The sequence below is a fragment of the Rosa chinensis genome, chromosome 3, assembly GCF_002994745.2.
Source record: "Rosa chinensis cultivar Old Blush chromosome 3, RchiOBHm-V2, whole genome shotgun sequence".
Taxonomy (NCBI): domain Eukaryota; kingdom Viridiplantae; phylum Streptophyta; class Magnoliopsida; order Rosales; family Rosaceae; genus Rosa; species Rosa chinensis.
The window spans coordinates 33,525,398-33,541,205 of NC_037090.1; the positions used below are offsets into that span (position 1 = coordinate 33,525,398).

Here is a 15,808-nt window from a genome sequence, read left to right on the forward strand (position 1 = left end):
GAATGGTGACAATCGTGTGGGAGCAGCGCCGAGATCCACTGGGTTGAGATCGGATCGGTTGATCCCGATCTAGTTTGGGTGCTTTGGTTCCGACTTGAGGAAGGGCGGTGTGGCAAGTCGGCGGGCAGTAGGGGATGGTGACATGGCGAGATGGTGGGCGGTAGGAGTCTGCGACGTGGCTGGTGGTGGTCCGGCACCGGTAGGATGGGTGCGATGTGTTGGGCTCTGCAACTGTTTACTGAAGCTTGGGCCTGATGATCTTTGGGCTTGGGCTTTGACCCTTGACCCTGTTTTGTTGGTCTGGGCTTTCACCCTTGACCTAATTTTTTTTACTGCTTTGTTTTATTTACTTTTAGTACAACGTGGCTTTATGCCAACAATAAGTCCCTACCACTTTTGGATAGGGCGACGTGGGTTTTGTCCCGGTATGCACACTCAGTGTGCCTTGTCTGGCCTAGCGAGGCGGCGAGCTATTTGCTTGATCAAATGGTCGCAACCTCCTAGAGGCAGGATGAAATTGAGTGTCGCCGGATTTATTTCCGTGCGGCAACATAGTGGGAAAGCTGTGCTATTCGTAATGATGCTTCTTCGTAATAGAGTTATCTTTCCGGTATGTCACCGCTTTGTTAAAGCAAATAGAGTAGCCATTTGTGCACTCTTTGCTAATTGATGCTTGTTAGAATACATAGATTTTATAGAAAGTCTTGGTATTATTTCAGGATTATCTCTTTAAGCTTATTGTAATATGGGGTTTAGGCTTTACGTCCCCCCCTTGTATTATGCAATTTCATTAATTAAGACTTGAGGGCAGCCGCACCAGCCCCTTTAAAAAAAAATAATAATAAGTACATTAATTTTCTAAAATTTAAATCTGTAAAAAAAAATAGGAAGGAAAAAAACTTCCCACTATTTCATATCTCTACACACACATAGGATGTGGACCCTGATATTATCTATGAAAATAACTATTGTTGAAGTACAAAATGTTCCTGATCGAATTACCAACATTCCCACACCTGCTCCAATGGAAAGGCCAACAGAATGCGCTTTTACCCAACAAAAATTGATAACCATGGCATGTTCTATGCTTCAGGTTTGCTGCGTTCTATCAAGAAGCCATAACCATGACCCACATGCTGCGCTAGAACTGAACTGAAGGCAACCCGCTCAACTTCAAGGAAATTGTTAAAGCCCTTGTCGTAATATCCAATGTAGGGCTGTCACTCGGTCAGTTCGAATCCGTTATAGGTATTACCTGTAAAACCTAATTGGACTATCATACAATATCGAACTTCATTAATCACAATATGAGATCATCTTAGGAACAAGAATTAAGGATTACACAATATAATGCAATCCGGATAACTTGCAAATAAGGAAAGTGTGATTATACTCTTTGCAGGTTGAGGAAACCTAATCCTATGTGGACTATAATTAGTTTAATAAGACATGAGCTAAAGTATGCTTTGCAGAGGAGTTGAATCCATGATTCACAAGGAAATCTTTATGGGAAGGTTTAGGAATCATCAACTCCTATATAAAGCAAGGTCCTTGTTCTCACAATTAACCAAGCAATATTGTCTACCCCATTATAGACTGCTAAGGCATTGGAGAGAATAGAAGACTTGTGCTTTCGGCATTGCAATGCTTCTACATCATCAAGTTAGTAATTCTTCATCGAATTATGGTTTGTGTTTCTTGAATGTATATGATGGATGTTTGTTTGTTTGTGTTACTCTTACATTACCAACTTCAAAACCAAAGCTTTCGCCTTCAAAATTGAGATACCAATTACCAACCAAATTTTTTTATTTTTAATCATATCTACCAAATTCGGTATTTTGGTTTTCTGGTATTACCAACTTTAGAAAAACTAATTCTTTGTAGTATAAATTAGAATGAACAAAATTAGGTTTTTCAATTTTATAGCCGTAAACTTCGTATTCATCTACTAATCATAGCTTTCTTTTGTATATATGACATCAAATTTTAGCCATCTTCAATAAAACTAGGTTATTGAACATTTTTTGGCTAGGTTACTCAAAATACGTGTTATTAATGTAATATATTGAGTAATGTTCATACTATTATGAAAATTTTTATGTTTACTTCTTAATATACATGTATGTGTATTGAAAACCACAATATATAAAACAAATATTTAGATAATCGGTAGATTCGGTATTTACCAAAACCAAACTAACTTTTTTGATAATTTTCGAATTCGATTTTATCTGTCTTGGTTACCAAAAAGTTGGTTTACCAAACCTAAAGTATCCGTTGGTATTCGATTAGTTTGGTAATTACAAATTAATCCTAATTGAATTACAAACATTCTAATGCCTTCTCCAATCAATAAGCCAACGGATTCAAGTCTGTCAATTTGATTACCATGATGCATTCAACAAATTTTGAGCGCTTACAATTTTGGGAGAAAACCAAATGTGGGATTGCATAGACTCTTTCTGTTGCAAAAATGGTTGCGACTAATCCCTCATATAGAAATGGTCTTGTTTGGACGCTAAAATTTAAAAAATGACTTATTTTATTATTGAGAGAATTAGCTCCAAAATTCAGTTATCAGGTATGCAAAGTTTGTAGTTAAATAAAATAAAGTCAACACACTCAAATTTTTACTCTTCTGACATGATCGGTGCACAAGTCTCAAGATGCCTACCTACAAAATAATTCGACACTCTCTTCTTAACTTATGAATTTTTTTTTTTTTTTTGATCGGAATGAGAAACTTTCATTAATAAAACTATGGTCAATTACAACCATTGGGGTTAAGGTGGCCTCGTCAAAAACCCTGCTTGATCAGAGTAAGTAAAAAAGAGTACCACCCCCCATACATCAAGAAATTCTATCATTGTCTATGACTTCCTCCAACCATGGGGGTCCAGCTTCCTTCCAAAAACTCCAACCCGTTGCTCTTAGTGCCTGCCTTGCCAAAATGTGTGCAACCTGGTTACAACTTCTATTTATTTTCCTCCATTTCAAATCTTCAAATTCTGGCATCAACATACGTACTTCGTCAAAAATGGCTCCTTCAATACTTAAGTCCAATCCTGATTTGTTCAATGCGAAGATGACATTAGCCGCATCACTCTCCAATTCAACATTCCTACAACCTTCTTGCAAACAGAGCTTCAGACCATGTAAAACCGCTAATGCCTCAATCGCTAATACAGGAGGGTTACCTGGGATTACCTGGTGAGCCGCAAACTTGAGTTGCCCCACTTCATCTCTTAAAGCCATGCCTACCCCTGAGACACCACATTTTCCATCTGTAGCAGCGTCCACATTCAATTTCAAGAATGGTCTATTTGGTGGGGACCATTTTCCAACTTGAACAGGAGCCTTCATTTGACTAAGCGCTGAACAACTTTGAGTAGAAGTCCTTGCTTCCAAATAAATATCCAACCATTCTTTAGCATTCAGGATTACCTGCTGCCCTTCAATCCCTTTATTTTCATGTTTGAAGCTATTACGATTTCTCCAGATCAACCATGCCACCACAGCAAAGAATTGAAGCTCCTCTTTTGTGGACGTAAGAGCCACATGTTGGAACAAATCAATGAAAGCTGGTTCATGCCAACCTTTATAAACACCATTTAAAAAAGAGTGCTTCCATACTTTCTTCGCTGCTGCGCAAGACCATAAACAATGGACAGTTGTCTCATCATCTTTTCCACAACGAAAGCATATAGAGGAGTTTCCAATTCTGCGTTTAGTTAGATTCGCTGCACAGGGCAAAAAGTCATGGCAAGCACGCCATAAAAATAATTTAATCTTGTTTGCAACATTCACCCTCCAGATAGTATCCCAGACCAGACCGTTCGACGCTCTGCAATTACTGCTTCCAACCCCCCCAGTCTTGACCACCTTTAATTCAGAGGCTAGCCAACAACCTGATTTTACAGAGTAATGGCCATCCTTGTTGTAGTGCCAGATAATTGTATCAGTCTTTCTACCTCCCGCTAGGGGAATTGAGAGGATTGTTTCGGCCTCATGAGGTAGAAACAAATTCTTCACCAGCTGATCATTCCACATTCCAGGCTGCATCATTAGATCCTTCACTTTAATGTGTTGATGAGTATGGTGCGGAGGTGTAACGACCTTAAAAGTCCAAGGATTTGGCAGCCATTTATCCCCCCAAACACTAACTCCTTCACCAGTGCCCACTCTCCATCTGACTCCACTAATCAATAAATCACGGCCCCATATTAAGCTACTCCAGATCATGGAGTCACCAGTTCTTGAGAGTGCACCTGCCCAGTTTGTCAATGGGAAATATTTAGCTTTGAGGATCGAATGTACCAGAGAAGTTGGCTCCATGTTAATTCTCCAAACAGTCTTTGCTAATAGAGCTTGGTTGAAATCTTCAAGGTCTCTAAAACCCAGCCCGCCTTGCTTCTTACTCTTGCACAAAAGATTCCATTTGCTCCAATGTATACCTTTCCTGCCATTTGCATTACCCCACCAAAACTTCGCCACCTTTGATTGGAAAGTTTTGCAGATGCCCTTAGGAAGCCTGAAAACATTCATGGTATATGTGGGAATGGCCTGAGCAATAGCTTTAACCAAAACCATCTTCCCTGCTTTCGACAGAAACTTGCTTTGCCATCCACTAAGATGAAAATCCAATTTTTCATTCACCTTCTTGAACATCTCACGCTTATTTTTACCAGAAACTGTTGGGAGGCCCAAGTATCTTTCATGAAAAGGCATTGTTGGAACCCCTAGAAGCTCTTGAATTTCTATCTTGACCGACTCTTGGACTCCCGGACCAAAAGAAATTGCTGACTTTTGAAAGTTAACCTTTTGGCCAGCAGCAGCTTCGTAGAGTAATAAACACTGTTTGAGATTAAGAACTTCTTCAACATTGGCATTTGCAAAAATCAGGCTATCATCCGCAAACAGAAGATGGTTGATTGTTGGCGCTGAATCTGCCACCTGAACTCCATTTACAGAACCCTCTCTACAAGCTTTCTGAAATAGACCAGACAGCCCCTCAGAAACCATCAAGAAAAGATATGGTGATAATGGGTCGCCTTGCCGAATACCTCGAGTAGGCTTGAAGAAACCTACTGCTTGTCCTTGCCATAACACTGAAAAGCTCACCGATTTTACACATCTCATTATCAATTCAACCCATCTTGGAGCAAAACCCAATTTAAGCATTATCTCCTCTAGAAAACTCCATTCCACCCTGTCATAGGCTTTGCTAATGTCTAATTTCAAAACCAATTTAGGCTCATGCACATCAGCTTGAGAACGAATAGAATGAATGAGCTCAAAAGTAGTGATTATGTTATCATGGATATGCCGTCCCGGAACAAAAGCCGATTGGAAGGGGGATATCACCAAAGGCAGAATTCTCTTCATTCTATTGACCAAGGTTTTTGAGATCAACTTATAAAGAATTGTACACAAGCTTATTGGCCTGAAATCAGTAACATTGACTGGAATATCAACTTTAGGAATCAAAGCCAGCAGAGTGTGATTAACTGACGACACATCAGCTCCTTCATTTAGAACTTGAAGACAAAATGCAGTCACCTCATCTCCCACAATATGCCAATACTTCTGAAAAAATAGTGCCGAAAAACCGTCTACTCCTGGTGATTTGTTAGGAGCCATCTGTTTCAAAGTAGTCTCAATGTCTGCTTTACAAAAAGGACTCAACAAGTCATCATTCATCTGAGTAGTCACTACCGAAGAGATACCATTCAACACTAATTCAGAATGATGGCTAATTCCTGTTTGAAATTCTTGGTTGTAATTTTGTAGAATTATGAATTGGTGTCACTTGGTTGTAATTTTGTAGAATTATGAAATTCTTGGTTGTTCATTTTTTATGATTATGAAGTTTTTCCTTTCTAGGCTACACAAGTTTTGAAATAACTATCTTTGATTTGACTACGATTTATCGCATCATGCGGAGTTTTAGTTACAATTTAATGCAATTTGGCTATGATTTGGTACCATTTGATTAATCCAATGCAGCAAAAACATCAACTTAGCCCACTAGCCAAGGTGGCTCAGCCTCAGAAAGGCCCCAACCGTACCACCACCTTTGTCACCCCACCACCTCCGTCATACTACCACACCAACGCACCACTACCCTTTTCAAGCCAAACTCCCCTTGTCACAGTCACCCATTTACCAAGATCAGACTTGGGTCTAGCAACAAATCTAAACATTTCATCGATCCAAAGATCACGTACTCCTTATCTTGCCATCACTGACACACCTAGGAGCGGATCAACTTGAGAGGTTGGTTGGGCTATAACCCAACCCACCCAAAATCCTTCCTATATTTAACTATTATCAGTGCTAGTGTTTTAGAAGGCAACTTGGTTCAGTTGGCAAAATGATAAGTTATTTTTATGGATGATTTTGGTTCGAATCCTGTGAAACGCAATTCATGCCTGTTTTCTTTGCTATTTCCTCATTGGGTATGGCTATTTCCTCATTGGGTATGGCTATTTCCACCCTACAGTCTACTTTGTTCACCCTACATTTAATTTTTGCCACCAAAATTTCCAGTAATGTCCTTATTTGTTAAACTAAAACAGATAACAAAACAAAAACTGCAATGTTGTCTTCTACCATTGTAAAGAAACCATAACGCACCTCTATCGAACCAAACTGCAGCGCTGCCTCTCCTTCTTCTAAATAGATCTCTCTTTAGTTTTATCTAATAGCTAGTAAAGAACTCCGACGTGCTTGCATGACTCCTGATTGATGAAGCAAGAGAAAGGAGGAGGGGGGGGGGGGGGGGCGGAAAGGAAGAAAGGGGATGGAGCCTAGTGTGCAGCAAAGGCAGAAGTGCCACCTATAGAAATTTGGTACTTAGGTTTGGTAAATCATGCATGATGCATTATATGATGAAACACCATGGACCCATATCACCAATGAACATCACAGCTCTGCCCTTTTCTAGGGATCCCTTCTCTTCTGTTCTGATGCCATGGTTTTCTTAAAATCTCACTACCTAGTGTTCTCTTATCTATGTACTCTTTTCAACTTCGATAAGTTGACGACAAGTTGAATTGTGAGGTAGTAATTGGCTTCTTTTAAAGGACTGAATAGAGAATTGAAGGAGCTTGGCAGAGGTACCAGTGGTTGTTGCAATTTTTCATTTTTTTTATATATTAATTTTCTTAATTGGAAGGTTAAAGTTGGAATATTTGAGTGATATTTGTTTTGTAGGGTGAACAAAGTAGACTGTAGGGTGGTAATAGCTGCACCCCTTCTCCTTCTTGGCTTCTTTTGTTGTTTTTTGGTCTTTCCCCATTTTTTCTTTTGTTACTACATGTTCTATTAATTTTTTTTTCAATTTAGTCTCAAAATTATTGGAAGCATTATTGATAGGAAAGATAAGCAAGTCTTAAATTAGCCCACCAGAAATTTGCATCCTGGATCCGCCATTGGACATACCACCACAAAACGACCATTGGAAAAGAAGAGCCTGATCCCATTCCCAAAAATCTCATTCGTTGCATCCACCACACTTCTTAGATCCAACTTTGGTTGACCCAAGAACCACACCAACCCATAGTTCTTCCCACCTGACAGCTTCTCGATTTTGTTTCGATGTTTTGTGTTTTGGAAATGTAAAACCTACCCTTATGGGTTTAGTCCGATTTGTATTGAAATGGGACTTTGGTTGAGAGAGAAATTGAAATTTGATGGCTTATGGGAGTTTGGACCGAATTTTTTCATTTTTTCTCCAAAAAATGTAAGTCTGTGTATTTCCTACTTTATTTATATCTTATATCTTATTAAGAGCATCTCCAACAGTAATAGTTATCATCGTAGCTAAAAGTAGTTAAAAATGATATATATAACTAGTCAGTTTTTAAGTTATGCTCCAACAAGGAAAGTTAAATCTCAAGTTAAATTATTTCTAACATTCAAAATTTAGATAATTATTTAGCTAGAGAATTTAACAAAAGTTAAATTTAACTTTTAGATAATTCTTGTGGAGTACCAGAAAATTACCTAAATTTTAACTTCGTTGAATTAAGTAGTAGTAATTTAGACTTTCTCATATTTAAAAAATTGACCATATGTGGAAAGAAAAGTATGGGCAAAGCCCCCATTTGGTTGCTTCATGTAATGTTATTGGTTGCTGTGGAATGAAAAGACATAACCAAAGAACATATCAAAATAGCGTGTCACCTCTCATGAGATGACCACAACCAAGTGTTGCAGTACGAAGAAATCCCCTTGATTATAGTCGATTTACTTTGTTAATAATGACCACCATTCACAGACCATGCATGCATTATGATCAGACCAGTTTCATGCTTGACTGAATCTATGTTTGAGATCCTGATCTATGTATAAGAGACATGACGTTGTTCCCTTAAAAAAAAAAGAATAAATGATTATTTCCTTTCGCAAAATAAATTGGCAGAAACAAAGCTATTGAGTTAATACCATGACAAAAGATTGAGAATCTATGAATTATTGTTAAACTACAGGTAAAAGACGGGCACAGTTGCAAAAGGAAAACACAAACAAGGAACAAGCACTTTAAGATGGTAGCAAAGGCAGAACACCAAGAATCAAACGTCAACTTTGTGTTGCAGCACTTTCAAAACACAAAATTCAAGTAAGCCATCTAAGCCTGCAATTACAAAAGGAAACCACAATTAGGAAAGTGAAAACCATACCAGAAAATAGAGATATTCTAAATATGAGTATGTATCCACCTTGTTTGCAATGTTGTTTGAGAGCCAGTCTAGTCCCTCATACAGTCCTTCACCAGAAGTAGCACATGTGCTCTGGATATACCTGCAGAAAAAAAATTCATCTAGTCATACAGTGAGGGAGTTTTGTGTGAGCGTGAGTGTAAGAGAGAAGTTTGATTTACCAGTGGCGTTGACGGAGGGAGTGAAGGCCAAGCTTATCAGTTATTTCAGCAGCATTCATTGCATTTGGAAGATCTTGCTTGTTAGCAAATACAAGCAGCACAGCTTCCCTCAACTCATCCTGCCAATGCCACAAAAGTCCAAAAGCACAAGTTTTCAGTATGCTACAAGTTCTCAACATGTGCGTAAGGAACTTTAAAGCTTAAAGGTACCTCATTCAACATTCTGTGCAGCTCATCCCTAGCTTCAACTACACGGTCACGATCGTTGCTATCAACCACAAAAATAAGTCCTTGTGTGTTTTGGAAGTAGTGCCTCCACAAGGGTCGAATCTGGAAGGCAACAAAAAACATTAGTTCAAAAAGCCAGCAGCTATGAAAAGATTCAATTGTAGATGTACTAGATGTAACTAGTAAGAAACATATTGACTCTAGACTTTAGTGAAATTAATTAATAAAAACATCTAATAGGCACACATATTTTATTGCTTGTGATTAAGTACATACATCACACTGTCATCCAAAAATAAAACAAAAAGGAACAAGAAATAGACCACTGCAGTCCATAAGAATAGATAAATCAATTACTAGTAAATATCCAACTTGAGCTCCCACCAATGTGGAACTAGTGTTCACACAACCCCTAACAGGAATTCCTGTTCTACACAAATTCTCAATGCAGATAACGCGGTGTGGAACAATGATAAATCTGGATCATCACACTTTATTTCTTGGTTTAAGGGGCAATCTCATCTTTTTTCCTTCAAGCAGTCTCATATCTTATGTCTGTTAAGGGTAGCCCTATACTTGATACCTGTATGCCTCGTAGCAGCCTAAAAGCTTTACAAGTGAACTAAAGTAATTGGCCCAGTTTCAATTCTGTTTTATCGAACAAACTAAATCAAGAACAAGAATCATCATTTACCCGTAAAAATATATTATCAAAGGGAGTGACATTTTGAAAACAAAAAAAAGGCCATACCTTGTCCTGACCCCCAACATCCCAGACAGTAAAGCTGATGTTCTTATATTCCACAGTCTCCACATTGAATCCTGACCAAAGAATAATTGAAAAACAATTAATACGGAGGAGAAGAACAAGGAGCGGGGGATTAAGGTAGTGAACAAAAAGAGATGGGGGCATGAAAGTTACCAATGGTGGGAATGGTGGTGACGATCTCGCCGAGCTTGAGCTTGTAGAGAATGGTGGTCTTACCAGCGGCATCGAGACCCACCATGAGTATACGCATCTCTTTCTTGGCAAAGAGACGACTGAAAAGCTTGGTGAAAGACAGCCCCATTTTTCACCTAAGGATCCCAAACCAAACAACAACAACAAAAAATGAATCAGATCACAGCCAATTGCACAATCATTTTCATAGAGATCGGATCGCACACGGCAGTGGAATCGAGATCGGAGCGGAACATGAAAAATTGAGGCGAAAGTTGATTTGTGGTGCAGATCTGAGAGGGATTAAGAAGAAAAATGGAGAGGGGAAAGTACCTGAGGAAGAGAGGAATTTGAGATCTACGCCTCTTCCGCTCTGTGTGTGTGTGTCTAAGAAGAGAAGAGAGCTGTCCTTGACACCGATACGTACGCTTTATGAGTATCCCTGTATTTATAGAGCCACAGACACAGAGGGAGGAAGAGTCAGCGAACTAGAAAAACACGTTCCCCGACCCCCTTTTTTTTTTTTTTTAATTTTTTAAAATTTATCTCCACAATGAGTACAACTTTCGCCAACTGGTTAATGCCGTTCATTCGGTGTTTGCCTCAAAGCAACGCGTAGCATAAACAATTATCGATTTTGGTGTTTCAAGAGATTAGAGAAGGGCCGACCAAATTTTTAAAGGACTTGGGTTTTCAAATATAATTAATGATGGGTCTTTTTTGTTTTTTTTTTTTTTTTGTTTCAGAAGGGCAATCAGCCCAGAAAGAAAACTGGGCTACAAACACATTGCTGGCGCTGGCGCCAAAACTTCTAGCTCTAGGAGCTCCAACAATATCATCTAAGAGAGCTTCAGTGACTAAAGCAGGAGGATCATGGAGGGTGCTTTAGCAAGAAGAGTGTTAGAACAATTGGGAGGTTTCCTATAGTTCTCATGGAGCAAGGAATCATACTGAAGATATTTTGCCTTATAAATTTTGTTCCACAATCCCTGGTCATTCTAAGTCACTCTCCAACTAGCCTTTGCAAGCATTGCCTTGTTCATAGTAGTTGTCTTTTTAATCCCCAGACCACCATTACATTTAGGTCTACAAACAAGATCCCAGCTAGAAAGATGGACCTTCCTCTTCTGTTCAGTATCACCCCATAAGAAATCCCTATTTAATTTGTCAAGCTTGTCACATAATTTCATAGGAAGCTTAGTAGTCTGCATAGCATAAATGGGAATAGAAGAATTTACAGATTGAATGAGGGTCAGACGTCCAGCCATGTTTAAAACCTTTCCTTTCCAACTAGCCAGTCTGGACAGCTTTGATCGATCAGTTAACCCGATAATCTGGCTCAGCAAATATTACCGTAGACAGACGCCTCTCTCCGTGTAGATAGAGACTTCCAGATTTACAGAGGGAAGATCGAATCCGAATCGTAGACGCCAACAAACAGTACCACCTTCTTCGCTATCTCTCTCTCTCTCTTTCTCCACCTCTCTGTGCAGCGAAGTTAGCGAAGACACGATAGGACTGAGCAGCAGACCAGGTGTCGAGAAGAAAGACGCGGGAGTTTTGAGACGGTGGACAGGTGTCGGGCAGCAGAGATGAAGCAGGGACAAAATCATCTTTTCATCCATGACCGGCTCACCTGAAGCCGTCACTGTTCATAAGCCAATGAACAGTGCTTAGAAACAGTCCTATGAACAGTACTCCATCTTTAGTATATAGCTGTGAACAGTACTCCATCTTTAGTATATAGGGGGTGTATTGTATATGGAATTAGTGGAACTTTTAAAGAAATCTATGGAATTTAAAAGTCTGGGTATATTCAATATAGACTTTTAGAAGTACATGAAAGTTTTGAGGTATTCAATTAGGATTTTTAAAGACTTCATGAATTCCACCAAAATCTAGGGGTATTCAATTAGGACTTTTAAAAATGAATAAAAGTACAGAGGTATTCAAAATATCATTCATACTTATGGAATTAGAAAATCATGGATAATCATGGACTTTGTAGTGTTAACTATACATATCAAACTCCAATAATTTTCTAGCCTCCAGACCAAAGATTTGAAAAAGTCTATCAAAGTTCTCTCTGCAAAAAAAAAATAATAATATCTATCAAAGTTCTTCTCTCTGCGCACGAAGATGTTGGTCCTTCATCGTCTCTCTTTCTTGATTTTTTTGTCTTTTCTCTAATCTTTTATGCTATCAACGTTTTTTGATACCCAACAAGTTCATTGTAGTTGTTGAATGTGATTTTTTTGTCTTTTAATTGTGATACTTCGAACTCTAATAGCAATAAAAATGATTTATGAAACCCTAAAACCCAAATATTGTGGTCTACCCCTAAAATCTTGAACAGTGTTGCTATGACATACTAAATTCTATCTTATTAATTATTCTCATCGATTTGAATTTATATTATGGTTCAAAGAAAGGTTGAACAATTGAATTTCAATTGATTGATTATAGATCAAGACATTGACCAATATTGTTATGATATATGTTAATCGGCGAAATTAATCATAAACATCAAATGATCTATATTGTATCTTTATGTTGTTGGGAGATTAGGAATGAGAACAAACTAGCTAGACAGAGTAACAATCATTCATTTGAGTCAATTTCTATTAGAAAATACTTGAACATTGAAGAGGTAACGAGTTATTATCTGGTTTTGTATTTGGGCTACATTTGTTTTGTTTTTTGTTTTTATATTTTGTACATGCTAGGAAATCTGTAGAAGTCATTCATAATAAAGTATATAACTTTTCATGAATCAATAAAAGTCTTTTGCTAAAATCAATGATTTTAGGAAATCAATAACAATCAATCAACTTTTTAAAGAGTCTGTGGACTTTTCAAAAAGTCTGTCATTTAAAAAAAGTCTGCACAAATCTAAATACAATACACCCCCCATAGTAAATAGATGCTAAATCCCTCAGTCAATCTTCAGTCTCTCTCTCGAGAACTTCTCTTCAGCCACTCTCTCTCTTCTCTCGCTCTCTCATTCTTATCTTCGTCAATCCTTTCAATTTTTTCATCGCCATAGAAAATTCGAGATCCCCAAGGACTAGATCGATCAAGCTCACGAGGCTAAGGTCTCGGTTGGGTCATGAAGACCAAATCGATGGCCAGGGATCTGAGCGGGATAGTGAAGGAGATTCTCTTGGTCGAAGGCAAGGATCTGTAGGATTTTCATCGTAGATTATCCAAGAGATTTCCGACGGCGATGTTGAGGTGCTGGTATGATTTCAAGCTTTTTCAATTTCAAATCTTGCTGCTCTTGATGCTGGGTTTATATCTTTGTTTCATCGTAGTTTCGTCTTTTTGATAAACCCAGATATGATGAATATTTCTGTTCTTTCGCTTTTGATTAATAGTTCTCTGCTTTTTTAGTACCAATCTTTATATTCGTCAGTGATACATCTTCTGCACCTTGGTATCTCAATGTCGAAAGACCTGTAAGTTGTTCATTTTCTTTTATGATATTGAGTTGATAGTTATGACAAACAAGCCTCAGTGTGAGTTATGATACTGATACATGCTATATTGTTTTGCCTTTTTGTTTGTGGTTTGGTTTGATCCAAAGCTTGAAACATCAAAGGAAATGGAAATCAGATCCAGATTGCTGTTGAAACTGATGATGGTTGGAAAACTGTAAGTCTTCACTTGTGTACGCTTAGCTTTTTCTTTAGCTTTTTATTTTGACGTTTTCTTTAGTTCTTTTTTATTTTGGCAATGTTGTTGGAATGGGATAGAATGATAGATGAGTGTTGTGTGCAAATTGGATACATAATTGCTTTATTGATTGCATAATGGCACTTAACTTTCTTTTCATTTGCTTGGTTCTGGTAGCAATGTTGTTTAAATTGCAAATTTGGTACATAATAGATGGAAATGGCATTTGCTTGGTCTGTGTTTTGTCACTGATGAGTGTTGTCATTGCTTTGTGCAGTATCAAAATTGTCAGATTCTTTTATGTTGGTGGAAGGCTGGAAGCTGCTTTAGCAGAGCATGAAATTTCTGGGTATGGAATGCAAACTTTTGCTCTTACCATCTGGCAGTACAATTACATAATCAACTTAAGCTGGGGAACTTATCAATGGTTCAAAACTGATGCCAGTAAGTTCTACTTTGTTTCCTTTATGTTCTCTTTCTAGTTCAACAAATAAACCTTTGAATACTGCATCTTTGTTCTCTAATTCTAATTGTTTTTGGCAAAGAGCATGCTTATATATTTGTTAGTGCAAAGACATTAATTGTGTGTCTTTCTTCTTTGAATTTGATTTGGAGGCTTAGACTTATTTTTTTTTTTCCTGGTAGGTTAAATTTTCTCTCTATCAACCATTTTGAGATGAAAAAGAATATAGACTTGGCGATTTCAGCTTTTGCCATGCTTCGCACCCTTGAAGGAGATGTGCTTCATGGTCTTAATCTGGCTGAAGCTTCCTTGACAATTGCAGGTAAGTTCCTACTTATTTTCTGTCCAACTGATCTTATTGATCGAGACCTCATATTAACTAGTAGATAAATATTCAAAAGTAGGTTTTGTAGGGACATGTAATTAATTACTAGGTGCTCAATCACCAAGAAGTACGCTCTTACTTGATTCTGTGATTAAGCTTGCCCTTTAGGTCCATTGGTGTCTTGAATGATTCAAGTATTTTGCCAACAAGAACAATGCTTACTGTTCTTGATAACTAATGTGTCCATGAATATTAGTTACTGACCATGATGAACAAGGCTCTTGAATATCATTGCCTTTCTCTGACTCATAAGATCTTTGCTAATATATTTGTTCCTATATTGCGTGGGTCTTATACCTGTATGCATTTTGTCTAATTTTTTTTATGCTGCACTGTTACCTTTTGTCTAATATTTTTTGTGGCTCAGTTTAATCTATTGCTGCAAGCTGCTCTTGGTACGGAGATGTTGCCTTGGGAGAGAATCCACAAGCTCAAGTAGTGAAATTTGTGTTTACATGGTGGAAGAGTGATTTGCTCTGTTTATTTAATTTTTTTTTTTTGTGGTTCTTTCAGTTCTGTATATGGTTAATGGGTTGCTTTTTTTTTATAATAAATAAGGCTCCAATGGCCTTTATTATTGTTGAAAGGAAGGCTCCAATGGCCTTTATTCTTAATTTCTGGATTATAGATGGGATTGATTCGTGGCTCAAATGGATATATATAAATGATTAAAAAAATAAAAAATTAAGAATGAAATTTCTTTATTCAGCTTAAATTATTTATTAAAAAAAAAAACCGAACTTGACCCGACCCGAACCGAACCAAACCGAACAATTCGGTTTGGTTTTCGGTGTTAAATTTTCAAAAACGAAAAACCGAACCGAATTTAAGTTCGGTGCGGTTCTTGATTCTGGCCCAAAACCGAACCGAATAAAACCGACCCCACCCTAGCCTAAAGTCCTAAACTCATCACACTGACTCAAAAAACCCTAAATGAGAAAAAGACACAAACACCCCCAAATTCAAGAATATGCTATCTTGGTCCCCCTTCCCTTCCCTTCCCTCACCTTAAGTTAGAGAGAGAGAGAGAGAGAGAGAGAGGGTTTCACAGCCACCATTTAAGACCCTATAACAATACCAAATGCGTGCTCAATAAGCCAATTCTTCATCTTACACAAAATCACTCCACACACGCGCGCCCAGCACTATTTTCTTGCCAAACCCTAGATCTTACACTCTTCTTCTTATATATAGAAAACCCCACCCTAGTCTCTACGCCACTGAGACTTT

The 15,808-nt window shown here is 37.9% G+C and overlaps 1 protein-coding gene across 1 annotated transcript; it reads right to left on the reverse strand.

Annotated features, from left to right (window-relative positions):
* Nucleotides 1-8,377: 8,377 nt before the first annotated feature.
* Nucleotides 8,378-10,546, reverse strand: LOC112192938 (ADP-ribosylation factor 2). Its single transcript, XM_024332883.2, has 7 exons — nucleotides 10,389-10,546; nucleotides 10,038-10,192; nucleotides 9,867-9,937; nucleotides 9,098-9,217; nucleotides 8,888-9,006; nucleotides 8,727-8,808; nucleotides 8,378-8,641 (listed from the first exon to the last, which is right to left on the reverse strand). Exons 2-7 carry the CDS (start codon nucleotides 10,183-10,185, stop codon nucleotides 8,636-8,638), a joined length of 546 nt encoding a protein of 181 aa, XP_024188651.1. The 5' UTR covers nucleotides 10,186-10,192; nucleotides 10,389-10,546; the 3' UTR covers nucleotides 8,378-8,635.
* Between the last annotated feature and the right edge of the window lie 5,262 nt (nucleotides 10,547-15,808).